At 44.5% G+C, this 27,711-nt stretch overlaps 1 protein-coding gene and 1 long non-coding RNA gene across 2 annotated transcripts in view; one reads left to right on the top strand and one right to left on the bottom strand.

Moving 5' to 3' along the window:
- Positions 1-27,710, top strand: part of LOC143210364 (neural cell adhesion molecule 2) — a 345,972-nt gene extending 318,262 nt beyond the window's left edge. The window contains exons 6-14 of the mRNA XM_076427154.1: positions 6,206-6,357; positions 10,426-10,570; positions 10,680-10,810; positions 12,421-12,580; positions 13,066-13,359; positions 16,223-16,531; positions 16,806-17,132; positions 17,643-17,833; positions 18,413-27,710. Of these exons, the coding sequence (XP_076283269.1) occupies positions 6,206-6,357; positions 10,426-10,570; positions 10,680-10,810; positions 12,421-12,580; positions 13,066-13,359; positions 16,223-16,531; positions 16,806-17,132; positions 17,643-17,833; positions 18,413-18,685 (1,982 nt within the window). The 3' untranslated portion in view covers positions 18,686-27,710. The remainder of the gene's footprint in view (positions 1-6,205; positions 6,358-10,425; positions 10,571-10,679; positions 10,811-12,420; positions 12,581-13,065; positions 13,360-16,222; positions 16,532-16,805; positions 17,133-17,642; positions 17,834-18,412) is intronic.
- Positions 1,516-27,343, bottom strand: LOC143210384 (uncharacterized). The gene is made up of 2 exons (XR_013009242.1): positions 26,600-27,343; positions 1,516-18,996 (listed from the first exon to the last, which is right to left on the bottom strand). It is a non-coding gene; the product is annotated as an uncharacterized LOC143210384 (long non-coding RNA).
- Position 27,711: the final 1 nt, after the last annotated feature.

The raw sequence follows: 27,711 nt of genomic DNA, 5'->3' as shown, positions 1-27,711 counted from the left end.
CAGAAATCGCGAACGATATATGAATCGCGATGGTCCGCTGGAACGATCGCGATCCGAAAGTTCCGCGGCTCCCGAATGGACGAGAGCTGAGTGTCTCAGTCATTTTCCGTTTGGAACTGGATATATCGATCTCCATGCGGCTCGGAAGGCTATTAAGGGTAATGGCGTATCCGGCGAGTTCGGGGCTCCCGTTCTCGCGAATGCACCCGGTGAATCTCCCTTTTTTACTTCCGGCCGTGTTTGTGGACGGAGCCAGTGTATAGAAGGTGGTCCAACTTGAAATAAGCTTCTTCGAGTCGATCGAGTCAAATTAGTTCACCGTCATCGACGGGAGCACACAAAACGGGTTCGGTGTTCATTTTAATTTATGTACATGTTCTCACGCAGTTACGAAAAAAGTCAGTATATATAAAATTATGTTGTGTAGTTCCTACTAATTCATACAGATCGCAGAACATAGAAACTGATGTGACCCATCCAGCAACGCGGAAATTACGGAATAAAAGCTCGCAAGTCGGACAGCGCGACCGAGGAGCTGAAATTCCATTTAAAGCTGTCGCGCAAAGGCTCATTTGACTTCGGGAATGAGCGCGTGTACCGTATCAAGGTCGGGCGTACTTTTCCCTCGGAAAAATTACCGTGAAAACCTCGGGACAAAACCTCTCTCGTTGTGCGCGCTGCGCAGCGCTGCGTCCTCGAATCTCTCGTTTCAAAGAGCGTCTACATTTCACGAGGCACGGACACATCGCATCGGGGCGGTCGTCGACTCGCCACACCGGCCCGGAATTGCGGTATTAAATTTACTTTGGTCCGGCAACTCGTCGCGAGAGCTGCAGCCACAGCCGCGTGTACATGCGGTATTGCTCGACGGGGAGGAAAAAAACCCTCGGATTAAATTTCGCAGCGGGTTGAGACATCGCGGCCCGCGGCGCGGCAGCGGTCCAGCCAGGCCCCCCGATGGGGCTGGCTCACGCGCGGCGTTGGGTTTCATCGCGAGGAACCGTTTTTGTCACGAGCAGTGGCCATTAACCGAGTGCACCGGACAAAAATGGAGAAGCGAACACCACCGCAGACCTAGCCCTGACCATCCAATCGACCGGCTAATATTTAATATCCTCCGGAAAGTTCTGACCACCGTAGTTGACGATACAATATTCATTCCGCACGTGCACGTAAGTCCTCGTTCCAAACTACGGTATTGTTGGTTGCGTTACGGTCATGGATTATGTTTCGTCTTATCTCTTTTCCCTAAAACCCTACGTTCCCTAGCTTTTTGAAGTACACCCAGACTAATCAGGAGACAGACAGAACTTTCCGGTAAACCTAATATTTCAGATATTCTATTCCGTCGCCAGTGGCGGACCACTATGGCCCGCGTCCCTGCTGAATTGCGGCCGGAACTAATTTACATGACTCGCATTCAGCTAATTCGGTCGGTCGATAGCCTAAAAGGGCTGAAACGATGTTTACTTTATTACGAGGAAAGCCAATATTGACGGAGCCAGAGATGCTGAGTACTTCGTAGCCACCTCCACGACTCTATCGAACGCGATCGCGCGGCCCAAGTGATTTCACAAGGCGCCCTAGAATAAAATCGCGTAAAACGGCACTGGTACGCTATTCTTGTGAGTCTATTAAAATGCGGTCACTCGCGAACGATAATGTCCGACTGGACACGGAGATGTTCCAATTTCGGAGACGTCCGTTGACGAGCAAAATCGAGACTCGTCGCGGCATTGTTCCCGGTGTGGACTATGAAAGCAGTATCGCGGAAGTTTGCTGTTCGCGAGGCCGGCTGGACAGTATCGCGGGCGGTTCGCGACATTTCGCGGATAACTTTTCCTTTTGTGGCCACGGGATACAATTCACGCGGCGCGTGCACGCAGAAAACCGGTTGCATCTGTTGTCTTTGTCCATTCGCTCGGTGCCAACCCCGTTTGTCGACCTGCTAACTCGCCGTGTTAACTTTCCTGCTGAATTCGCACCGCGATTTCGGGCTTTCTTGCCGTGGCCACGAGATTGCAGCAAGAAGTTTCCGGCGCCGGCCTGCAACCGAGTTACCGTAACTTTCCGAACGAGGTTACAGCGGGACGTCGACGCGTCCGAGAGATGGTTTTTCAATGTTGCCCTCTGGGGTCTGTGTGTCGCCGCGATCAGAATCCTGTCGACTTTCTCGAGTCTCCCTTGCGAAGAATCAGCGTCACAGACTTCGCTATAATATGTCGGCCAAAGTATAGTAGTGCACATTTAACGTCCGTCGCTGTCCCCCAATTCCAAAAAGATGGAACCTCAGATTATGGAGCTATCCCGAGCCCGAAAATTCAACAAATTGTGAAACTCTGGGGATATGTACATAGCGCATATGTATCACGCGGTTTTTTTACTGCCCGCATTTACGTATTTCCACAATTTCATAATTTCTTTTAAATTTCTGGGGTGAGGAGCATTCCTGGTGAGCTTCGAGCGGACCAATTGAGACTTGATGCATACCAGGTATTCGTGTCTCACTCCTCACAAACACCCCTCTCCTTTCTTCAGTTGAATTCGCTGAAGTCACCTCTCCACTTAAGCATCCGCATTCGGTCCCAACTGCGGACGCTTAAATGTGCACTACTGTAATCACTCCTCGGGTCAGTGACTCGTACCGCTTGCTTTGCCAAAGGTTCCAATTCAACACGCTGCCAACGCTTACTTCGGCAGGTCTTCATGGTTATAACTAGACTGCTGATATTATTCATTTATGATAAAAATATATGTAGGATGGAGTGAAAGCAGTAAATAAATTTAAAAAATTTAAGGATGTGTCTATGAATTAGTTGCAGCTGACGATTGTTAAAGCGTTTATTACGTCTAGTTATAATATTTCATTAAATGCAGCGTACCCTCGTGTCGTTATAAATATAGATTGCTCGTATAGCGAACGTATCAATGGTCTGACCATAAACCGGTATACGCATTTGTTCGGTTGTCGATTGATTTTACATGTATAATCGTGCACACGCCTGTTTCGTTTGTTCAGCCATTTTTTCCCATATATCTAACCATTGTTTGACATGTACTATTTGCTCAATTGGCTGTTAGGTCGTATTGCTATTTGAATAGCTTATGAACTTGTGTTAACACGGTTTCGGTATTCGACTAGTTCATGGTTTACAATGTTCGTCTAATCGTAGCTGAATTTGTTCTTGTTTTAATAAAACAGATTGAAATAATTAATAAATACGAATTGAGGATTACACCTCGACGTTACCTTGCGTAGCCAGTATCCGGTTACGCAAGACCTGTCTTCTACTCGTGTAAGCGAACGATGGTGTATGCTACTTTTCATGAAACAGAAACTCGTTCCATATGTCAGACTATGTGCTGACTTATACTTCTTGTTCAACTGTACGTAAGCGCGCTACTTGTCAGATCGTACGCAAGCTTGTACCACTTGTTTGAACCGACGTTGACGCAGGCTACTTGTCTAGGCAAATCTAATCTGTGCTACTTGTCGCGTCAGACGTTGATTTATGCTACCTGTCCGACGAATCTGTAGCTCATACTGCCCGCCTAATCCCGCCAAGATCTACTCCACTAATCCTAGAATGCGTTTGCACGGGACTACTCGAACCGTTCGCGCCCCTCTAATTTAATTCACCGCGTTTCTTACGCGAACGCTGTAATTCTTCTTTCTGTAATTTGTCTCGAATCAAGGTAGACGTTTCTTTGCATACGTTCTCGCAAGAAGCTATGGTATTTTATTACACCGCGTCACTCATAAATCCTGCCGCTCTGCAAGACATCCTCGTAACAACGCGATCGCAAAGCAACAATGCGCGGTGCTCGCCAACTTCTTCTCCTCTGTAATTGCGTTGCATTACAAACGGAAAAGGCTGCGCCGCGGCGTTGAAAAACCTTCCGAGTCACGTGCAAACCGAGACGATTTAATTCCTTCTGCCACGCGTTCCGGCTCACGGCCGGCGAACAATAAACGCCCGGGCCCCGCCGAGCAAATGAAAGAATTTTCATAATTAATCCTCGCTCCGTTACGTCCCCGTGTAACTGAACGATAACGTCGCCCAGCGAAAATTAAGCGTCTCGGCCTCGTCCCGGCCGTTTCCTTTTCCTCGTGCTTCTTTTCTCAAACGACGCTCGCTCGCTCGTTCGTTCGCTCGCGCGCGATAGTTGCCGCGCGTGTAGTCGGCGGCGCGACAAATTGACATTGATAAATTCTCTTTGTTATAAAGCGATACATCATGCCCACGCCAGCCCTCAGACCTCGCCAAGCGAATCGAATTATTCAGAAAATTGCTCGCTCGCCATTGCCGCGGTGGGAACGGTCAACCCTCCTCCCCGAGAAGCGTCTCGAAAATTCGACGTTTAAACTTTATGTAGCTACGAATGTAGCCGGTCACAAGGTTCGATCAAAAATATCCATGTCCCCTGTCAAAGCCTTGACAAATCCCTTCAGAGACCCATTATTCGGACCTTTCTACGTCCATTTGTCTTTACTGCGCAACAGCACGTTGACAAATCTCTGATATAGTTTAACGAATTTAATTGAGCCCTTGCAAACAGCTCTGCTACTTCGTTCAGATTCTACGACTCGCCAAGGTTATAATTCTGAACACCTTCTTCCTATACTTTATTTTGAAAACTGTTAGGATGACTATAGCAAATTCCACCATGCAGCGACAAGCAGACCCCCTCGCCCACATTTACTTCGAAACGCTCCCTCCTCCCTCGCGATTTATGCGCGCAAACCGGAGGCTCTTTGATCCAAACGCCCCGACGTGCGTCTATGATCGAGCACCTGGCAGAAACGAAATTTCTCCGGCATCCGCCCTGTGAAATGCAAAAGCGCGCCCCGTCTAAGACCCTTTCAACGATTCGCGGAAGAGCTGTTGCAGGGTGGTCGGCCGCGCGAGAAAAATATTGGCAAGAAAACGCCGCGTGTTTTTTGTTTCGGTACGGAGAGCCGGCTTGACTGATCGCGCGAATTTTTCCACTCTCTCTCTCGCGAATTAATTCTCTCCGCGACGAGCGCAGCAAAGAAAACGATTTGCCAATTGCCGCAACGGGCGACGTTGTACAATGTGACACGATTACTTGTGGTTTTGAAGTTCTCGGTCTATTATGTTTTAAACGATAAAATAAATTGGTAGAAGCATTCAAGAAGTGCTTGTTAATTCTAATTAAACATCCGATAGGGAAAAAAATATCGAAAATAGCGGAGAATAGAGGGCACGGTGAGTACAGCAGTGATAACTGAACTGTTTAAACAAAGTACGACAAATTCGAATCGTTCATCATTGTTTCAGAACGTATTCATTCATGCTCGACAACGTAATTAAGGTTCTTACGTGGGTGCACAATATGTTCTTTATACCTTTTACATTATTCAAAAGCTTTTATTTCAATAATACACCGTCCGATATCTGGCACAAATAAACCTTTATGCCCGGGCACAAAACTTTCCCTTGTCTGGCCGCGATCGTCCCATTCTACTTATCTGGGCTATTCCACTTGTTTGGGTATCCGCCTATCTATTCTACTTGTGCGACTGCAGTCTCCTACTTCCACTGGTCCGTCCACGGACTACCCTAATCTACTTATCCTGCGTCCCTTCGCCGTCCGATAACACATCGACCTATTCTACCGATCCGTCCGCAAACTGTTGCTTTCTACGCCGCTACCTTCGCTCTCTGCGTTCACCTCAGGTCTCATTGTTTGCCGAGGTCCTTTATGCAAATTCTCATTTGCATAAACCACTTCGCAAAGTCCAGAATACGGACAAATTTGTTTTGCCGTCTGACTAATTCTTTATACCGACAACCAAGAATATGTTATTCAAAATTTAATTCACCCTTTGCGTGTACGCTAATTCATTATAGTGTATATGTTTTCTTTTATTCATTGTATCCCAGATTGTGTAGTTTGCAACGCGGCGAAATTTTCTTGATTGCCCAGCAGTAAAAATGCCATGAAGACTTTCCGTTTTCATTTACTTGTGTGTGATCTTATTGTGGTCATCATTCACCGGTGTTTAGCCGTCGTTCCGCGCGGTTGTTCTACGCAGAAGCTCCATCATCGTTCCGAGTCCCACATTAATTATCATAACTCCTTCGTCATCGTTTTAGTCGGTCATTCGAAGCGGCAATTTCCGTTCATACATTTTCGTTTCGACGTGACACTGATATCACGTGAACGAACGTTCTTGCAGTCAGCCCGCTCGACGTCAAGATAATCGGAGCGAACCAACCGCTGTCAGCGGGCATGAAGTACGAGCTGGTGTGCACGACTTCCGGTTCCATGCCCGCGGCCAATGTGACCTGGTGGAGGGACAACCAACGTTTGGTCGACTCCAAGGAGACCGTAAGTAAAACTACCGAGTGTAGATTTAAGTAAGTCGCACCCCCTCCGATCTCTGGAACGTCTCATGATCGAGTCGTGTGATAAAACGATCCTATTAGATACTCGAACAAGTTTCTGCCGTATTTTACTCTTTTTTGTGGTAAATAAAAGTCCTTTGGTTTAACCTACCGAGCATGAAAAGCCACTGGTAGAGATTCATTTGTAAAACTGGCAAGATTCAATCTATACGATCGAAAACCAGCCGTACAGTAGAAGAAATAATAATATTTCAGTCGTCGACACATTTCATTTTGAAACAGCGTAACCTATGAACACACCTAGGGCAGACTGAACAGCTTGAGTTGCTGAATGTAAAGATTGGAGCGTCGGTAGTCTTCTGGAAGCTCACTTCGAACGATACACTCGAAACTTTGTTTACGTACGAAGAAACCAACGAGACCTGCGCGTCTACCTATCAAAGGCCTATACATACATATATAACATGTACAGGGTATATAAAAAGTAATGGTCATCCGTCCTAGGGGTGAATCTACACCTCTGGATCGATGAACATTTGTAAGAGAAACTTGTTTACAACAAAGAAAATTGTCGTTGAAGTTTGTTTTTGCATCAATAACTTCTACTCACAGAGAAGAGAAAAAGTTTGCAAGGAGCCACGTGTCGCAAACAGATCGTTATCGAGATATAAGTTGTTAAAGTTGTTGCAAAATTTGTTTGTGTAGAATTATACGTATAGACAAAAGCCTACTACTACAGTCCACAGGACCGTGTCGATGAGGCAGAACGCGCACGGTCCACCAGGATCCGGAAACTGAAGGATGAAAGTTCAACCGGCTGGTTTCGCGGAGAGGGACAGTGTGAGGCCGTTAATCACTCTTAAATTGCTCGCGGAATCCTTTCGTTTCGTTTTTCCGGTCCGCGGTACGTCCGTCGGTGGCTAATTAATTGGCGATGCGTCGTCCCACGAAGCCGCGGGCCAATTTAGCTTAATTACGCGGCCGTAACGAGAGCATGCACTCGACCGCGCGGAGTATAGGCGCGGCGTTATCACGTCACTGGCTTGCTCCGATTTAAATTATTCGTCGTCTAATGGCGCTTTCAGCGGGGCTTAAGCTCGCGATAACGATATCCTCGCACGCTATCGCGACGGGAGAGGCGGGAACTGAACGCGACACCGAAACCATGCGAGCCATGCGTGAGCATCTATCCAACGGCTCCTTCGAGTGGCCACGCCGAGATTACAAATTACGCTGAGTGCACGCGCCGACGATGCTAAATCGAATCTCATTGGTACGCTCTCACGGCCATCCCTCTCCCGCGTTCCACCTGGCCAAACCGAGGCGCGATACCTGCCGCTTGTACACTACCACATCTTCACGTGCACCACCTTCCGTTCTTGTTTTCTTAAGGGATTGCAACCGCTTCGTGAAAATGGCTCGCTCGATTGATCGCTTCCTCTCGCCAGACTGCGGATCCTTGTGTGCTCGTGGCGTGATCGAATTTGTAAAATGCAAGCACTGTCCGTCACAAAAATTTAACGCTACGTCTGTCGCCGTCGCACGTTGTTACGGTTCGTGGTTCCTGCTCGACGAGACTCCCTATTTATAGTACTCCAAAAAGTGTCTGATTTCGCGTGGAATGACCCTATACATAGTGTTTCTACGCATGATTTTTTCAAGATATACACTCCTCAAAAGAATTAAGGGATCACTTGTGCGAACCCGAAAAATTGGTCCCACTTTACGTGATCATAACTCCGTCAAGTTAAAAAGCCCATATTTACTGGAATGTTGAATAACTCCAATAAAAAAAAATCGCGCAGTATTCAACAACCACACAATTTACACAGGAAAGATAGCCCTTCCAAATGATATTAACGCGATTTATCAAAAAAATTTGTTGCTCCCCGTGTGATGTTCCAAAGTTGCACAAAATTTTTGTTAACCGTCAATGTTGTCTTCGTCTCGCTATAACTTTGTAAAAAACCAACATAGCAACAATTTGAAACAGAGCATCTGAAACTAGAGGTTTCAGGCTTTCAAACCATTGTTTAACGATATCGATACGGCAATTTTTGACGGAGTTATGATCACGTAAAGTGGGACCGATTTTTCGGATTCGCACAAGTAATCCCTTAATTCTTTTGAGGAGTGTATTTATATGATTAATGAAGACGATCATTCTGAAAATTGCTCCAAACAACGATCACTGCCACTGAAAATATTAACATTGTTGCCGCGCATACGGCAATCAAACCACGTTGGCCTCCTTTAGCCGAGACACCCTGCACACATAACCATTTGCGCAATGCAATCCCGCTGTTACAGTGATAACGCTATCTGTTAGAAATGATCCGATAATCACTGCAGCTTCGTGGAGACTCGTTCAAGAAACGAAATATTTTGTCAGAAAGAATTCATCGGTTTTAATGCAACAGAATTCTTTTCAATGACTAATGGGAGAAGTTGTTTGCTACGAAGAAACCTACGCAAAGTACTGTTTTTAATTAACTTATTCGCTGTCATTGTTTCAGCAAAACAGTTCCCGTAGTACTATCTCGTAAAAGAAAAGCTGCCCTTTGTATAAACTATTTCTCAAAAATGTGACAACGTTGAAAATGAAGTTGACCAGCGAGTTTGAACATTTTTGCTAACGTTTGCCGCCGGACAGAGTAGAACATCTCTGGCAAAAAGAAATAAATATTAAAACTGAGAACTAGACTTCTGTTCAGAATTAAAGCTGGAAGTTGTTCGATGTTGGTAGCAAATAGTTCGGGGATAGTTTGAAATTTACAAGAATCACGATTTCAATCGCTCTAACGTTCCAGCGGAACCCGGAAACTTGTATGTCACGCTAACGCGAACATTTCCGCGTCCGCGCATGTCTGTCTCGTTTGGCTCGGTTATCGCGGACCCTTTGAAAAAGTTTCATCAGCAATATCGTCCTCAAAAGATTGGCTGGAAACGTCTATCAATTCAAACAGGAAGTATTCACCGAGAAGGATGCTTGTTGCGAGCGTGTTAGGCAGAAAGGAGGACGGGACGGATGAAACGAAACTTTCCGAACTGTAAGATTACAGGAAGAAGAAGAAGTGAAAGAAGAAGACGACTATAAGAAGGGACAGGAAGAAGAAGAAGAAGAAGAGGAAGAAGAACGATCTCGTTTCCTCCGACGTTTCCTCCTATAGATTATAGGAGTTCCCCGCCGTATTTCTTCTTACGCCTCATCCTCTTTTGTTTAACTTTCTTATATAAGCGGCACAGCAAAGTCTTATAGAATGAGAAGTATCGACTTTGGAACAATATTTTCTCTGTTTCCTTTCCGGCCACTTTTTCCTCAGCGAATCGGTATCCCGCTTGGCGTTCTCGTTACCTTGCAATCTCCGCGACTCAAATATTTCTATCTTGATTAAGTAACGCGCTAACGCGAAAGGAATCTCAACGAGGGAATTAAAATTTCTAATTTACAAGATGTGCTGAGCGGAAGGTGAATGCCATACGATGGAATTACCATTTTGTTCGCCATGGATAACGCGTAATTCAAACGGCCCCGGCTCGGCTTGGCCCGGCCCGAGAAAAAAGGCGAAGAGTTTAACGAAGCCACGGTAATTCCAACCGGAGACCCGGTGAAAGCTTGGTAGTTTCGATACACGCGGGTTAACGATAACATATTGCTATATTATCGTCGGGATAATGGGAAACAGTGGTGAGGAAGTTTCCTTGCCTCCCCGACCGATAAATCACGAGATACTCTTCTTCTTCTTCCTCGTCTTCCTCCTCGTCCAGCCGTTGTTGCGGGAAGCCGTGGAAATAATTAAATCATAGAATTCCCAAAGAACTGACATCCATCACGGTCATCCTCCGGCCTATGGTAGTCAATAATGGCCAGGGAGGAATATGTGCTTTCACGATGGAAATATTCTCTGCGCGTTTCTCACACTGATCCCCAAATCCCCTGCTGACTTATATGTATTAGGTGTACAAATATTAGGGGTACCACGAAAAAATGTTATGTTACTTTGTATATCAAATGGTGAAAGAGAGAAAAGGCATCATAATGTTGTTGCAGATTTCCAGCGATGGGAACACGACCACCAGCACCTTGTCTTTCAGGGCGACCAGAGCGGATGCTGGCAGACACTTGTCGTGCCGGGCTGAAAACTCATTCATGGGAACAGAGCCGATAGAGGACGGCTGGGACCTCGAGATACACTGTAAGCGTATTAAAGACACACCCGAGACCGTGGTGGTTACCGGTTGGCTGTAGGATCCGTCACGATTATTACGCCAGACTACCGACTTATTGACCTGTTCGATTCGCAGACACGCCCGAGACCAGGATACAGCTAGGCGCGTCTCTGAACTCGAACGCGATACGAGAAGGCACTGACGTCTACTTCGACTGTCTGATCCAGGCTGAGCCGCCCGTGTACAAGGTGGAATGGCGGCACTTGGTAAATAACCAGAATTATACCGAGCTATCATTGCTCCCTGTCATTCTGATTCTCAATGACTTTATTCATTATTCCTCATTATTCCTCATTATTCCTTTAATTTACGCGATGAACTCGCAATTTCATGTTGAGCTGGTTAATATAAAACATACAGTTTATGTTTATGAATCTCTGTGAAAAATTACCGTGATTGGGAACCCATTAGCATACCCGTTCAGCGGCAGCTCGCATCCGCATTGTCGAGGAACGGCAACACTCCCGCAGTATTAATAAATGGGAATGGTCTATGCTCTGTCTGTGCAGATAATATCCATATTACATTGTTGTGCCAACACTTAAGCGGATTCTACTTTCATCGGTGACAAACGGTCCCAGTCGACTCTGACTTGCCAATAACGATTGTAATCCGCTTTGAACGGTCTGCGAGTATTCCTATCTGGCCAGCAACAATCCTGTTTCACCGTTCCACCGTCCTAGGATCGTCCGATCAAACTATCGAACGTAACGCGCGGAACTTTGACTTCGACGCGAAGGCTGCCTGTAATATCCAGATTTCGAGTTTCGTATCGACGTACGAGGTGTGATCAAAAAGAAAGCGAACTCTGTTAGTTTCATTACGAAAGTAAAGAGTCATCAAATAAGAGCTATACTACGTTTGAACTGAAATAAAAACATAATGGTAGAAGATATCAGTACAAATGTTGTTATTTATCGATGAAACCTAATTTTTCAGATCTTTAACTACGTCGGACAGCAAAAGGTTGACATTTTTCCGAATTTTCGGGCCAAACACCCCAACTGTTCGTCGTAGGGAAACTGACAGAGTCCGGTTTCTTTTTGATCACACCTCGTACGTCCTTGGTTACAGCTCTATCCGGCGGTTCTCGGGTTCCGGTCGGGCCAGCGCGGCTTTACGCGAGACCACGTCCTCGCGTACCGGGCCGCAATTTAAGAAAAGCCTATTTTCCGAGGATCAGAAAGTTTCGAAAATGGCCCATTCCCGGGACGCGCTAGATTCTGAAAAGTTCGTCGGTTACGAGGCAGCCCCGCGCCACGCCTCGAAAGAGTCCGCGCCGGGAACCGGCAGTCTATTAGTATAAAAAGGGAAACAAAGTTCCGGCGAACAAGGTATTCAAAGTTTCGTAATAAGTTCGATCGCGTGGCCAGAGTCTCTTTTATCTTGCTGTACCATCCGACCACCGCGCCGCGCGCCGTGCCGCATGCCGTGCCGTGAAGAGAAGCGTTACGTATACGTGTATACACGCGTGCACACATATTTCCCGTGGGCCAAACACAGAAAACTGTCCGTCTTTCGGGCCAGATAAACACGGGAAGCTTCGAATACAGTATAACCTCGTTTATCCGAACTTGTGCATATCTTTTCTCTGCTTTATTTTGAAAAAATAATTCTCTTTTTATTTTGAAAAAATTACACATGTACTTCAAACACTAATGAACACTTGTGTAAAATCCCATCTCAAAAGGTTCAACAGTTCTTTTTAAGAAATTCGTAATTATTGACGAAAAACCAGAATAGCCTATGAAACGTTACAAGATTTAAACCGATTCCCCGAAAGTTTCGAGCTAACGTCGTTTGTACTCTGTTCCAGGGCGCGCCTCTTCATCACAACATCGCGCAGCGTATCATTATTAGCAATCAGAGCCTGGCGCTGCAAGGCGTCGACCGCAAAAGCGCCGGCAACTACACCTGCGTCGGGCACAACACCGAAGGAAACGGCGAAAGTTCCCCGTTCTACTTGAACGTGATGTGTGAGTGACTTCATTGAAATAATTAAATGCTAGCGCCCGCCTAATTCTATGATTACATAAAGCACACGTGGTAACAAGGGTTAATCGGTTCACGGGAACCACTCTCTGAAAGCGTTCGTTCTCGCTCGCGGTGCTCAAACGTTTGTTTACCTGAGCACGCGAAACACGCCGCTTGTCAGCACATGTGCATACAATTGCATTTCCTCATAAATTCTTGGCCTTTGTGCCTCCTTCTCGCTTTAATCGCGGTTTAACAATTACGGCATTTCATTGATTGCACGAGACATATCAAAAGAGAATGATACTCGCACCATAATCTTCATAAATAATGAGTATTGTCAAAAACGCTCGGACACGGGTCTGCCTATTTTTGCTCTAGATTCACCAGAAAAAGTTTCATTACACTTTTGTCGAGTGTAGAAATCGGGTTGAATTTCCTAATTTGTTCTCGCGAACGGTGGAAATAAACCGGCGCTCGATTTCAGTCGCGCCCACGTGCAAACGGAATCAAACGGACGTCCTCGGCGTGGCGAAACAAGAAAAGGCAAACATATCCTGCCAAGTGGATGCGAATCCGCCGGAGGTTCAATTCCGTTGGACCTTCAACAATTCCGCGGAGAGCATCGACGTGGCCGCCGGCCATATCGTCCGGGCTGGCACATCCTCGATCGTCTCATACACACCCATGACCGAATTGGATTACGGCACGTTGCTCTGCTGGGCGACCAATCGAATTGGACATCAACAAGTGCCCTGCGTCTATCACATCATACCGGCCGGTGAGGTATCTTTATGTGGTAATTCGATCATGCAAATTCCCGTCGACCGTGAAACCGCTGTTCGAGCGAACTCGATACACGCTCCGCTCGATCGATAACGCCGAGCTACTATTTGCCGGCGTACAGCGGAACAAAAAAAAAACAACAAAATAAAACGAAGGAAATGAAATTTTTTAACAAATTCTACTCGGCTCGCTGGACGAAAGTGACATTCCCTGTCGAAAACGGAACGCACGAATGAAGGAAATATTTTTTTATCGCAAAAGAAAATGCGACAGTATCACGAAATTCTTCTAACGTGTTTCCAATAAATAGATATTTCTTGAGAACGTCGATCGAAGCGTTCCCAGTTAGGGTTCGAATTTCCCGACCATTCGTCGTAGTTGGAAGAACGCGTAGAAAGGAGAACAGGAAAAAGATGAAGGTTTTTCCGACGGTAGACTTTAGTAGAATTAACTTGTTACTCTGGTCCGAGCTGCGACACGTCCATTCTACTTGTCCGGCCGCATAAGTCTCGCGCCCTATGCCTGACCAGTAAGGGTTCTGTTCCACTTGTCTGGCCAGTAAACTTCTCAATCCTCCTCGGCTGTCTGGCAGTCGCGTCGTCCCGAGCTACTTGTCCGGTTAGATACTGTCCCATTCTACTTTCTGTCCCGCCCCCTCTTTATTCTACCTGTCCGACCAGTCACTGTCTCATTCTACTGGGACAATAAATAACTTTCGGAGCCGTGGCTCCTGGCTTTGCGCGCGATTCTCGCGGCAATTTTCCATTGAACCGCGAAAAAGCTTTACCCATTTATCATGGGGAAGCTCGCGCGATACCATGTTCACGAAAATACGTAGAATTTTTTGTCTGCGGTGCTCCGCGGAAGAGGCACGATAGCCGGAGAAAAAATTGCCGGCCGGGATCAGACGGATAGGAACGTTGGGGCACACACAAAAATGAAACCTCCGCGTTTCGGCGTAATTACAAAAAAATTCCCGCGGCACGTTAATCCAGAGTTGTTCGCGCTACGCTGACTTCTCAAAAGCGACAATCCCGCCGCGCGGAATCGAGGAGTTCGGAGATTAAAATGGAAGTTCGTTACGACGTGCGCGCCGGTGTGCTGGCGGCATAGTGTGCGTCGTCTGCACGCGCGCATGGCCCTTTTTCCGACGGGTGTCCCCGATGATCTATCGGAACAATCGAATTGTTACGATCGCGGGGAACGCGGTCGTTCGGAAACCACGTCGAAATCCGGTGACTCGTCGCTCGCACTTAAGTGCCCGACGATCGTTCGCGTAAATCAGCCGATTTGAAAGGGTCGCGTGTCTTCATCAACGTAGAATAAAGGACTCCGTTCAAAGAGAACCATCGGAATCGATTTCACGTCGGTCTCGTTTGAAAGAGTAATGAACGTTGAACGTCGCTTAGAACAACGCAACCAGTTAAAAAATAATAGCGTCAGAATTTTAAGGGCACTGTGTACGGTCGTCTGACCAACCATGGATTTTCTACTTATTTAAATTGAAACGCGGTTCCAGTCGCAGTCCCTCGAGCCGTAGAACTTAAATTGCTTCCAGTCGTTAATCTAATATATTAAATGGAATTATAGTTCGCCACGCGGTCGGTGCAGGAACTGTTCTCTTTTATTTTCTATTAGCCCGAGCTGCAGCGCGTTATATTCGTAACTTCGCTCCATATAGTGATATGACGCATTTTATTAAGTTAGCGGACCAGCTAAAATGGGTCGTCGGTCCTTTATATTTCCTCTTCTCTTAACTTTTAAATGGTGTTCCGTTGTCGATGTACGTAGCGCCAAGATTATCGCGGAGGAATCATTAGAGCAAAGTAAATGTTCACGGTCGTCGGTAATTTTCCGCGCGCGGCTTCGAAGATTTTTAATGGATTCGAAGGCGACGAGGACGCGGCGCGAGGCGATCGATATCGGCTGTCGGACCACGTCCAAGTTTCCTCGAATTTGTCACTGCCTTACTGATAGCCCCGCGCTGCCCATAAATTTCGTGAAAGCGTTATAAATTCTTTCTGACCTCTTCCACTTCGACACCATTCGAGAGCTTCGAGCATACGTCCCATTAAAGTCCAAACCGATTCAGTGTTCCCTCGTAAATATTCGAAATACTCGACCATGCTTTACCCGTTTTACCGATTCGGGGCCGAGGGATACCACAATTTTCATTGCGAATCCAACAATTCGGACTTCCCATTTGTATTCTATCGAGAACTATAAATATCTTATTCAAAGTGATCGTACATTAACAATGCCCCGCGGTTCCTATGGTTTGCGGAACGTTCGCTGCAACCATCGCTATAAAAACTCACTGAACCATACCTTCAGGTAGCATTCCAGTTTAGAACGTCGTGATTTCTAAAGTGTCATTCACACTAAATTTGACATTAAATTTCGTAAAATCGCTCTACCACAACACACTGCGCAACTACAACAAAATTTTTGAAGAAACTTAATTTTTTCTAACGATAAAGATAGTCTAGCCCTTGAGAGCGGCCTCAATTTCGCGTGTGCCGCATGGTATTTCATCTCTCGCGTAATCCCCGGCCTCGAATCGGCGAGGATCGATCGATTTGGCACGGAACGACCCTGAAGAACAACTGTGTCCCCCGGTTCCACCGAAATTCCTGGCTCGAGAACAGGCTCCACGAGAGCAACCGAGTTCCCGTGGCTCTCGAATAAATTGCGCGTGGAGGTTAACGAAGCGGCTCGAAACCGGAGATAAGTCCTCGTCGCGATCGTTCCCCGCGTATTGTCGTCGCGATACGCCGCGCATACGAGCGCGACGATAACGGCCTCCACGTGGGCTGCATTTTAAACGGCTGCCATTACCCATCGACGCACGCGGCCAGGTCGACCGGATATGGTTCACAATTGCACCACCTCAAACACATCGACGAACTCGTTCTCGGTGAGATGCGCCTCGGGGTTCAATGGCGGTCTGCCGCAGTCCTTCCTCATGGAGGTCCGGGAGAGCAACAGCCAGGATCTCAAGGCAAACCTAACGGCCCATCTGCCGAGCTTCAGCGTTAGCAACCTGGACCCAGGAGCACTCTACCAAGCCTGCATCTACGCCTACAACGTTAAAGGGCGCAGCGAGGCGATGGTGGTGCAAGCCGGCACCCTCAGGCTACCCGAAAAACAATTAACGTCCGAGTCCGGTGAGTTGAAACTGCGAATCCCCCATGGTGATAGGTAGAGGAGCTGTTTTTTTTTTAACCCTTCGAATACTAAGGGGAGTGCTCCTCGAATCCACAACTAGAAAAATGAAAAAATTCTCAAACATTGTTTAGTGTTTTGTACACCTTGTATAAAAGAGTTTAGTAAATAATTTGAAAAATGAAACATGGTCGAAGTGGGGAATATCCCAAAATGTTCTATGCGAGTATTTCCGAGGAACGTGCGAGAGTTGACCGCGTCACGGTTTGTTTCCAGAGCGACCGAGACAGAATTTTAGGCTGATGCCGATGCTGAGCGTGACGATTGGCGTGGTGACCGCACTGATCATCGTCGCCGTGATCGTGATGGTCGTGCTCAGAATTCAGCACACGCAGGTCGACGAGCAGAGCAAGTCGCAGATGGAGGACCACGGCAAACAAACGAAAACGATGCCGATCCAGCGGGAGCTGAGGTTCCGCGAGGCAAGCAGTCTACTTTCCGACGAAAAACATCCGAGCAGTCCCTTCAGGAAGCTCGAGAGCAGCGGCGACATAAGCGAAAACGATGAGAAAAACCCGGACATCATACCTCAGCAAATCACCGGTTCGTTGATTCCTAATTCATTGAATAGTTGCCCGGACCGGGAACATTCTCTTTTGTGCTTTCCGAACCGAGAGCCTCTATTATATGGAAATAATTAAAACCTCCCATTTGATTCCCGTGATCCACGAATGGAAATAGTTATCGTTGAACTGCGGCGGATTCTGCAAGCTTTTGTCCGATATTAATTACGATAAGGAGCCGATCCGAAAATAACTAGGCCGTGTTAGTTTCTGCAATTATGCAGAAAATCGAATTCTTTCCAGCTTTAAAAGAACTTTAGATCTGCAAACATTTGTCTAGTATCGAGATTTATATCGACGAACGGTCGAAGTATTTGATTCGAGAAGTTCTACAGTGATACTGCTGTAGATATCGTATCTTTCTGTAGATAAAAATGTCTAGAAACGCGACGTTGAATTAATATCAACTTGTAACGCACGAGTCAATCAAAGAATTATGTCCCGTGTTATGTCTGATTAATGAGCGGTAATTTCGAATGATTTCGTTCAGGCGACGAGCCATCCGACTACTTGAGGAAGCGACGCCTGGTCTCGACGATCGAGACATCGCCATCGAGAAGTTTGTTGGAACACTCGACGGTCACTTCCGTCAGCGGTCACGGCAGTTACGCTGGCTATTGCACCATTCGCAACGGCATGCCGCTCCACGAGTTCTCGAATCTGGCGACAAAACATAAAAGCGTGAGTTCAATTTGCGCTAATTGCTACCCATCCCACTCTCCACCCACAGCCGAGCCGCCGACCGGGACGTTGCTCCAAACTTTGCTCCCTCTCGCTATTTAGTTTATGGATCGTTTTACTAATCCAAAATCCCTCCCACCAGCTCACCCACAGTAAATCATCGAGTCAGCCTCAGATTCTCCAAAACATAAACCCTACATAGCTTAACGTTTTATCTGTCCGACATTTTTAATTGAATGTTTGTCAATTCTTCGAATTCCTCAGAACTGTTAAGTGACGAACCTTGAAAATAACCTCTAGAATATCCAATAGTCGCTCCTAATCAACTCTCAGCAGATCAATCGATCCTCAATCGTCATCCAAACCATCCATACGCTTTTCTTGGTCATCTCTAAAATGTTTGGCTTCCTTAGGCCTCAACTAAGCCCTCTGAATTCCCAATCATCATTGATACGTCGCATTCAATCCCGACTGGTGATAAAGATTAACTCCTAAAATCCCGCAGCCTATAAGACCGGTAAAGCGGAGCTGCTAGTGAAACCTAGCGAGTCTTAATCGTTATCGGTGCGCGAACTTTAGTTCCAGCCAATCGTCGGGGACGTCTACGAAACCGGTGTTTGCACTCTGCCGAGGCAACACTGGCCAAGCCAAAGTGTTCAATCGATGTCGATGACAATGAGCCCGCCGATGCTGTACAGCGGGTTGGGTGTCGTTGGCAGGACCTGTCCGAGCGGTAGTGTACTCGCCAAGGACGTTGAGGCGAGGATCCCCGGGCAGTGTTGCATTCAATCGCAGAAGGACGGGAAGATCAGCACGCCGATCGTGATGGCGAAGAGGGAGAGCTCCGTGTGACGATTCTCCCGGCTGCAAACCAGCGAGGTGTAATTCATCGGTAACTTTCGCTCCAATTGTCCCGTGATGCTGATGGTGCTCCCTTCTGCTTCGAGCACCGACGCCGATCAAAACAAACCATCGTCGACGACCGAACGCGCGCGCGCACGCGAAGAAACAAATCCTTCGACGACGCGCGAGACCTCGCGTCGCGAATATTATTCAAGTGGTCTGGAGAAGTTCTTGTTGCCCCTTCGTTGCTTCCAGACTTGGTCGGGATGGTCGTGAACGCGATCTTCTTTTCCATCCAGGCTGGGGAATCCTGGTACGGTCTGCGAACGAGCAAAAAAGTATATTTTATCAGCCATTCGATGGGAAATCGAATTCTGTTTATTCTGTTTGCTCTTGTTTGTTTTATATATTAGATTGCTGCATATGAAATGTCAGACTTTCAACAGTCACGTGAAACAATCATAACTCTCTCCTGAATAACCGTTGGAGCAGAATAAGCATCATTCTGATCAATATATTTTGTCAATGAATTATGAATTTCTTGATTGTATTCCCATTTTGCAGTCTTTTATCTAGACATCTAAATAAACAGTGGCTTTAAAAATCAGTTCTGTACCTAAACATGATGTATGTACGATAAACCTGCAGACTGTAATGGTACTTCTCGATCAAAACGCTTCGTGACATTTACATTCGAAAATTGGGTGTTTCATATGCAACAACCGACTCGCCAAACCGCTACATAAATACAGTAAACACGCTTGAATTCTTAGTGATTTGTGCAGCGCAAACAAGTTTAGCGATGCAAACATTGTTTCGAATCCTGTTACGGTAATTTGTAGCGGTGTTTCAGAGTCTCCGTTCGGATGCAAACGGTTAAATCGCTGTCACTGCTAGCTACCAGAAAATTAGGACATTGAATTCGAGCATTGTGCAATCGAAGGAGAACGTTGAAACTGTAGTACTTCGAGCAGAAATCGTTGTTTCCGCGGACGTACCACGATTTCCCTAGCCATCCGGTATTGTATTATTGAAACTCGAAAGCCTCTGAAGCGTGTCCATCCGCCGCCGCCGCGCCACGAATCCAAAGAAGAATCTTTGTTCCCAGACGAACTGATTTTCTTCCTGGCGACAGCGTCCGCGTTTCCGTTTCTCTGTTCAATCAAGTGCCCTTTTTATATTGAACGGTCGAGCCTCGAGTCTACGAATGTAAAAAGAATGAAAAATAAACACGTAAAAATAACGAGCGAAAGAACAACAATACCGAACCGATATAAACAAGGAGAGGCGAGTACAGAATCAAGCTGAAGCAAAACGGAGAAAAAGATGAGAACCGTGTAGGTCCATGCGTCGCGAAGCTGCGCGTGTGTTGATAGAGGAACGAGTAATTATAATGAACAACTTATACATACATGTGCATGGGTGTACGCGCGTGCTGTACATACTACTCTTGAATACGGAGGATATTTTATACAAAAAAAAAAGAATCGGTAGCGTTTAAATGACGAGACGAGGCGTTGCAGAGGCGGTAGGGTGAGTCACAAGTTTAATTCCCACTTTTACTATCGGTACACTGTACAATTTGTCTAGTCGATGTAAGTATAAATATAAAGAGATGAGGTAAGACCCAAATGTATGTATAGGCGCGAGAAACGGACGAGATCGATCGAGCAGCCAGAATAACGTACACTGAGGAGGAAGGCCCTCTGCGAAACGAAAATCAAAAAAAGAGAACTATTTACCAGAGAATAAAAAAACTACTAAAAATGAAACACAGGATATATAGAGTCAATGGGAACAAGAAATTTCGTTTGCGTGTGTGTATGTATGTTAAATACATATGTGAATCACAGGGTGGTGGGGGGAGGGGTGGGAAGAGACACAGAGACATATCGTACAGCTTTCCCCATCGTTGAAAATTAAAATCGACAGAAAAGACAAAAAAAGAATGGTGGACTGACACGAAACGAAAGAACTCGATATGATGAAGAGAATTTAAGATTACGTGAGAGGAAGAAAGAGGGAAAGAGAAAGAGAGATCCCTATTACTTTCGTCAGTATGCAGTATTCTGGATTTTATTGTAAGATTAAGTATCTGTATAATGTATAAAGTAACGATTCTCCTTCCAAGTAACCGGGCACGAATGAAGTGGGAGGAGGGAAAAATAGTCGTCCCGCTCTCGGCGAGACGACTTAGAGCTTTCTCGTGGTTCGATCATTGCGATAGCTCTCTGTTTAAAGCTCGGAGAGCGTCTCTGGCTGAAACTTTGCGACGGAGACCGACGAATTAGGCCGCCTTACCAGGACGACGTTGGCCAGAAAACTTCGAAACTCGAATAGCACGGTTTTATTAGAAACACTGATAATTACTTCCTAAATTGCGTCCTTCAACAAATTTGTACTTCAGCGAGTTCGTATTCTGATTATGGAATAAAACGAGGACAGAATTTTATACCAAACCGAACGGAATCCTCTTCTCTCGCAAATTCTTTGACAATCTTGTTCAACCCTCGTACGTTCTTCTCTGTAAAACATTCTATTCGTTTCTATTTGCGTGATGTAACTATTTCTGAACGTCGTACGAGGATTAACACTCAAACGGCGGACGCTTTTGATGGTTGTACAGATAACAGTGCATAAATTTATTTATTGAAACCAAATAAATAGCCTAAATAGAAGCGGCGGAATTTTCTCGCCCAAAGTCGTCCGGCACAGGGACGGACGTCGTATCCCGTGATCCCACGGCAGGATCGTAACTAGAATGCGGATTTTATGCGTTTATAATAAACTCGAAACTGTTGAACACACGATGAAATAAACGTCTTGAGAAGAAAAAACAACCCATGAACAACACGAATGCGTTCCTTTCACTCTCGATTCGAAGAAACCTGCAGCAGGCGAAACAAATTTTGCGTTCGATTCCAGCCATCGCACCGCGAGTGTGCCGTGCGCGGATCTGAATTTACATAAATATCCGCAGTCTGCTCGCGACCCGAAGCTCGCGGAAACGGCGCGTGTACAGCTCTCCTAATCAAACTTTCTCGAAAGGCAGATCGCGTTCCGCTTGCGCTCTGCGAACGTCTCGGGTGGGAAGGTACTCGCAAGGGAGAAGGTCTAAACAAATTGGGGAGAAAAGAAGAAGGAAGAAGAGCGCGGACGGAAGATCTGGCGGCTACTTAGATAGATAAACTTCGATGTGTAACGTGTGGATCGTAGCAGAAAAAAATAAACCGTCGGTTTTCTCGCGAGCCGCTTCCTGTAATATAACCGAGAAAGTTAATCGTTCTTTCGAGTCCTCTAGATCAATGTGTTCTATCGAGATCGCTAGTCGTTAAGTTCTATCCACGGCGACGACGCGCACTGGGCTGGAATCGTAAAAACCCGGGCTGAATTCGAATTTTCAACTTTTTCCAACATGTATGAAATGTTGGTTACAGATTCTACAATTTTTATACATAAGTATTTATAAAACTTTGAAGTCGGAAAAGATTCTCTAGAACGATCCCCTGTTTAGGGTCAACTTTTGAGTTAATTATCGAGAAATAATCTAATTATCATACCCTTTCGACTATGTACATACATGTAACAAAAATAAAGTTCGCCTCAATTATGTTTACGAAACGGAATTCACGGAAAGGCGCGATTTTACACGAAAATGTGTACACATCATTTTTGTCTATTTTACGAAACATTCCTTATAAGGGTAGTTTCTCATCCTAACAAAAAATAATACAAGAAGTTTTTTAGGATATTTATGAATTTGGTCCGGGTTTTCATGCGATTCCAGCTGACTGTGCGACAGTGTAATCGTGTACACGCGTGGCGATCCAGCCACTGAGCTGCCTGGATCGTTATCTATTAATTGCCATTGATGGAATTGATGTCGGTACGTAGCCAGGTGTGCTAAGAACTTCCGAATAATTGTTCAAGAAACGCCTGTATTTTTCCTTGTATTAGCGTTCGCGGCAGGCTGACGAAAAGCTGAGAATCTTGGGAGTACAGCGTTTCCTCCGTAACGACTCGGGAGACACGGCGAGACGTTCGGGAGCAGCGGAAGCTACACAGTATCCATTTGTTAACGACTCGGGTTTTCGCTGTTGTTAGCGTTCCATTTTTATCTCCGCGACCTTACGACGCGTCCAACAGTACCCTTTGTCAACTACTCGTGTCTGCTACTTGATAACGTCCCGCTGTATCTCTCGAGTCGTGCGACCTTAACATCAGAGTATCTCGCCTTTGCCCTCGTTATTATCTCATGGATGGAAACAAAGGGGGGTTCCTTCTCCTCCGCTTATTGCTTTTTCTTTTTTTAAATATCTGCTCGTTGCGCCATGGGATAGCGGAAACAGAATGGAGACCGCCGAAACACGATGTTAAAGAGGAAAATAGGTTGCGGTTATAAGGCGTACAGTTGATGGCCAAGATACAGCGACCTAATTAATTTTCCCTCGAGCGACCGTAGAAGAACGACAACCGAACTGACACTACATGATCTTGACTGACTTGATTTAACTGACAAAGTACAGCAAAAAAATGTCTACTTTTCATATAATTTTAAGAGTCCAAGGTCTCACAGGTTCGTTGCATCTTGTCCATCAAACGTATTTAGCTGATCGACTAGAAAAGATGCGGTTATGAGTTGAACGAAATAAGTTTCGAACGCGAACTGCCAACAACTGTGGTTTTATTTATTCGCGACGGTGCGCTTGAAAGACCTCTGCGTAGTCTACATTCTCGATAATTGACCGATCGGTGAATGAGCGTTTTCGCTGAACCGATCAATCCGGAAATCTTGTCTCCCAAGCGAGCAGCTCGCGGCGGTTCTTCGTTTTTCTAATGATGCGCATCGGAGGGAATATGCTTGCTCGAAGCGGCTTCGGTACTTGGACGACTGGGTCTCGCGGACGCGCCACAGAACATGAAATCGTGGGGTGGCGGCCAGATGCTGTCTGAAAACGTAATCGCCATCCGTTATCAACCTGTTCACTGTGACTGTAAAGGCGTTCCTTGATCTTGTGTGAAGCTACTCTTCTTAGTGCGGAATCATTTGGTCGGCACGAGGAAACACGTTGTGGTAGTCGCGAGCGGATAGACACTTCTATCGGCGTTGCTTCTCCAATTGACAAAAAGAGGTTTCCGTAGGCTAGATCAATTATCCAATTAGCGTTCTTTCGTTTATCCCTCGTAGAGAAGCGTTGACGAATGCGTGAACGCGTGTGCACTTAAATGATATCTCTAGTCGAATAGAAATATTCAAAATGTCGAGTGCACGTGTGCTCGAGAGGTACTGAAGTTGCATATGTACCTGAAGTTGAGTACACGTGTACCTGAGGAAAACCGAATTTGAATGCGTAGACGCACATGTATCTGACAATGAGTGTTAAAGCTGAGTGCACATGTACCTGAGAACAGTCGAATTTGAGTGTACGTGTACTTGAGAAGCGTGAACGTTTAGTGCACATGCTAAATAGTAAAATTGATTGCATAGTTAAGTGCACGTGTACCCGAGTACATGTGTACTTGAATTGAGAGCATGTGCACTTGAGAGGTGTGAACATTGGGTGCACATGCTTCTGAATAGTAAAATTGATTGCATGTGCGCCCGAGAAGTGTTAAAGTTGAGTGCACGAGGAGTAGAATACACATTCTATTTAGAGAACTCAAGTACATTTGCACTTGAAGATTCCACGAATAAATATAAATGTATTAGAAAAAGAGGGTGCTAACATTTCCGTAGCCCGATTATAATTGAATGATCTTTCGATCAGTGGGACGACCACAACATTTTCTGTACCGACCAACATTTGCACACCATTCGCTTCGTTACTAATGTATCTTAGAGTAGCCAAGGGTAAGAGCAGAAGAAAACTCTTTTAGATTAAGACATGGAAGCACCGTACATCTTACTGCCGTGCATCTTACTGCCGTACATCTTACTGCGTACATGTATAGCCTGTACATCTTAACGAACGAGTCTGACCAGCTGCTTTCGCGAATGAAAAGGAAAATAACGACACGAAACAGAAACAAAAACCGTTTGAATGAAATTTGTATATGTAATTAGTTTAGCGATATCTGACACAAATTTCATGTACCCCATAAAAGGAGACGTTTTTTTGATATTGTAAATACTCTGAAATAAATAATCGTTTTTATTCAACGAATTGCTAAAACCATCCCCGGCCCCATCGTTCCCCTTTCGACGAGGGAGACTGTTACCTCGATACAAATTAATGAACGGCACCGATGGATATGCATTCAAGTATTCCTCGACGCTCATCAGCACCGGAGTGTTTGCGTTTAACAAGTATTCCACCACTGTGCTCTCGGGGAAGTCCCTTGCAATCTTGTGGCTCATATTTCGAACGACTTGCGCCATTGGAATAGACTTTTATAAAAGTATCGTTATTAATAGTGTCATCCTTTTTCGATAATTTACGTTTCAAATCATTTAAGATATTTTCTTATTTCTAAGAGAGTATTTGAAAAAATATTTCAAATACTATTTCAAATAATCGCTGTTCTACAATAATACTATTTTAAATAAACGGTAAAATTTCTGCAAATCGAATATTTTTATTTTGATAGACTGAAACAGAGATGGGCATTTTTGTTTCAATTAAGATAAAACCGCCCCACCATAGCGCCCACTGTCCCCCACCAGGAACCCGCTGTTACCACGGAGTAACCCCCACCACCATCAACTGCATGAAAGAGAGGTTGGTGGGAGAAGCAGGCGTTTAAGGGAACCCTATCGTACCCCCACCGGGGTTTGCCGTTTCTCCCACTCTTCACTTCTAGCTTGACTTTATCTCCAGAGCCACAGAGCTAACGCGGCGTGACGGCCCAAAATATTTCTTATAAAATATTTCTTGAGAATTAACATTTTACTACGCTTTCTACCCCTACTTCATACCAATTGCTCCTCCCATTATTTACTCTGCCCACAGGTATTTAACGCAACTATAGCATGACTTACTTGATCACGGATCGTATTCGATATTTTGTAACACAATACGTAGACTTTTGTTAAACAGTTGGACACCTGTGTCTTAATTTCTGATAATTCGTACGACCCCAAGCTTTCCAACAACTGAGGCGGTATGGTGTGCATGTGAAACCAATCTGTGAAGAATCTCTGAACATCTTAAGATTAATCACTATGTATATATGTATATACATTCTTTTTTATCGTTATTTTTATCGTAAAGTTTACTTGATGAACATGATGATAGGATGGAAGAAAAATTGATCTCTCAATCTTACAATCTTCGGTCTGTTTTGCATAGAAAGCTTTAAAATGTTTGTAGATAATGTCTTCCGGTGCCTAGAGAATTGATTGTTTATGTTTTATGTATGTAATTATCAATATTTTTATTTCAAAGTGATACCTCGAGCAAATGAATGTAATACTGAGGATACACGAGAAACATTCCACTGATATGAACATCTGGAACGTCTTCCTTCAACATATTAATAATAGATTCCATACTCTAAAAATTGGAATTCACGTAATTTTTAAGTAAATGATTTTTTCGTTCGTTTAATAATTACCGCTGCCAAATTTTCGTATGACCCAACATATTTGCCGATATATAGAACACGGGTTATATATGAACTCTATAAATAAGGAATTTCCTGTTAATCTAATTGTGACAGGTAGATTCATTTTAAAGCATTTTCAAATCAGCGCGCTTTGTTACATCTGAATGGAATGCGCAGATAATGATGTGCACGAAACAAACACCGTAAAGGTTACTTTTGTAGAGATAAGTAATTAATTCATTTCTAAATATCCAATCGTATCATTACAATTACAACCGCGTCATTATAAAGTTGAAATATTAAATTGTATTCTACATTTTTATATGGAATTAAGGATACGAGATATATAAAACGGAATAAACTCAAAATTATTCTCACCATGCGAGCTGCGCTGAGATTCGTTTTCACTACATCTAGCAAACTTTTCCTCGTAGGTTCAAACACCCGTTTCATGATTAATAAACTGTTAAAGAACGCAAATCTTACTCAACCACGCACGATAGAACCTTACTATTCGTTTCGAAAAAGAACACCCGGAAGACTGCAACTACTACGTTGCTCATATATGTCACTAAAAATGATTATTTTTCAATATAAAATGATTTTATTGTTTTATTTATTTTATGGTTTTATAAAATGATTGAATAAATACTTTGATATTATTCAACAATCAATTTCTTAATGCGTACACAGTAAAAACGACGTAAGTGCATTGCAGAATTAAAAAATTTTCAACTTGTAATTCACGACCAGCCATTTCCGGAATTTGATTATGAGAATGAAGTATTTGTCGTTTAAAATTGTATTGCGAGTGTATTTTATTGAAAATATAATACAGATCAGAAAGGAATGTATGGTATTAATGTTACAAAGAAACATATAAACGACGAGCAAAATTATGTTAACTTAAATTAAGTACAGATATATGTATATACAAGATAATAATACTGTGCTTATTGTTCCTTAGACTTATAATTATAATGACTGATGTCTCAACTATTACTATATATTACATACACGTGGTAAGTACATTAACAGAAATAGTACTAGTAAATGTATAAAAAAGTATCTTATATCTGTAAATTAATCAAGCATAATTGTTTAAGTTTTAAGACTGAGTTAACGAATTATAAATTATTTCTTTGTCTTTGAACACTCTAATATTGGGGGTGGCGGTGGTGTTGCTTCGCTGGGATTTCCTAACCAAACGGATTTACTGAAACGACCCTTTGTAACAGGTGCTTGCCATTTATTGATGAACATTACTGTAACTGTTGGCATTTCTGCAGTGACTGTCGCTACAGTTACTGCTCTGAAAGTTAAACGACAATTAATTAAATAGTTAATCACGTCTACGTCACAAACATTCTACTGGTCAAAGAGATAGGATAAAAATAGAAGGGTGCGCTACAATATAAATACTGTATTTATTAATTAAAAAATATATTACAAACGAATGCTATGGAAAAATATATTTTTCACTTAATCAT

The sequence above is a fragment of the Lasioglossum baleicum genome, chromosome 7 (assembly GCF_051020765.1).
Source record: "Lasioglossum baleicum chromosome 7, iyLasBale1, whole genome shotgun sequence".
Lineage (NCBI taxonomy): Eukaryota > Metazoa > Arthropoda > Insecta > Hymenoptera > Halictidae > Lasioglossum > Lasioglossum baleicum.
This window is presented reverse-complemented; position numbering and strand designations above follow the sequence as displayed.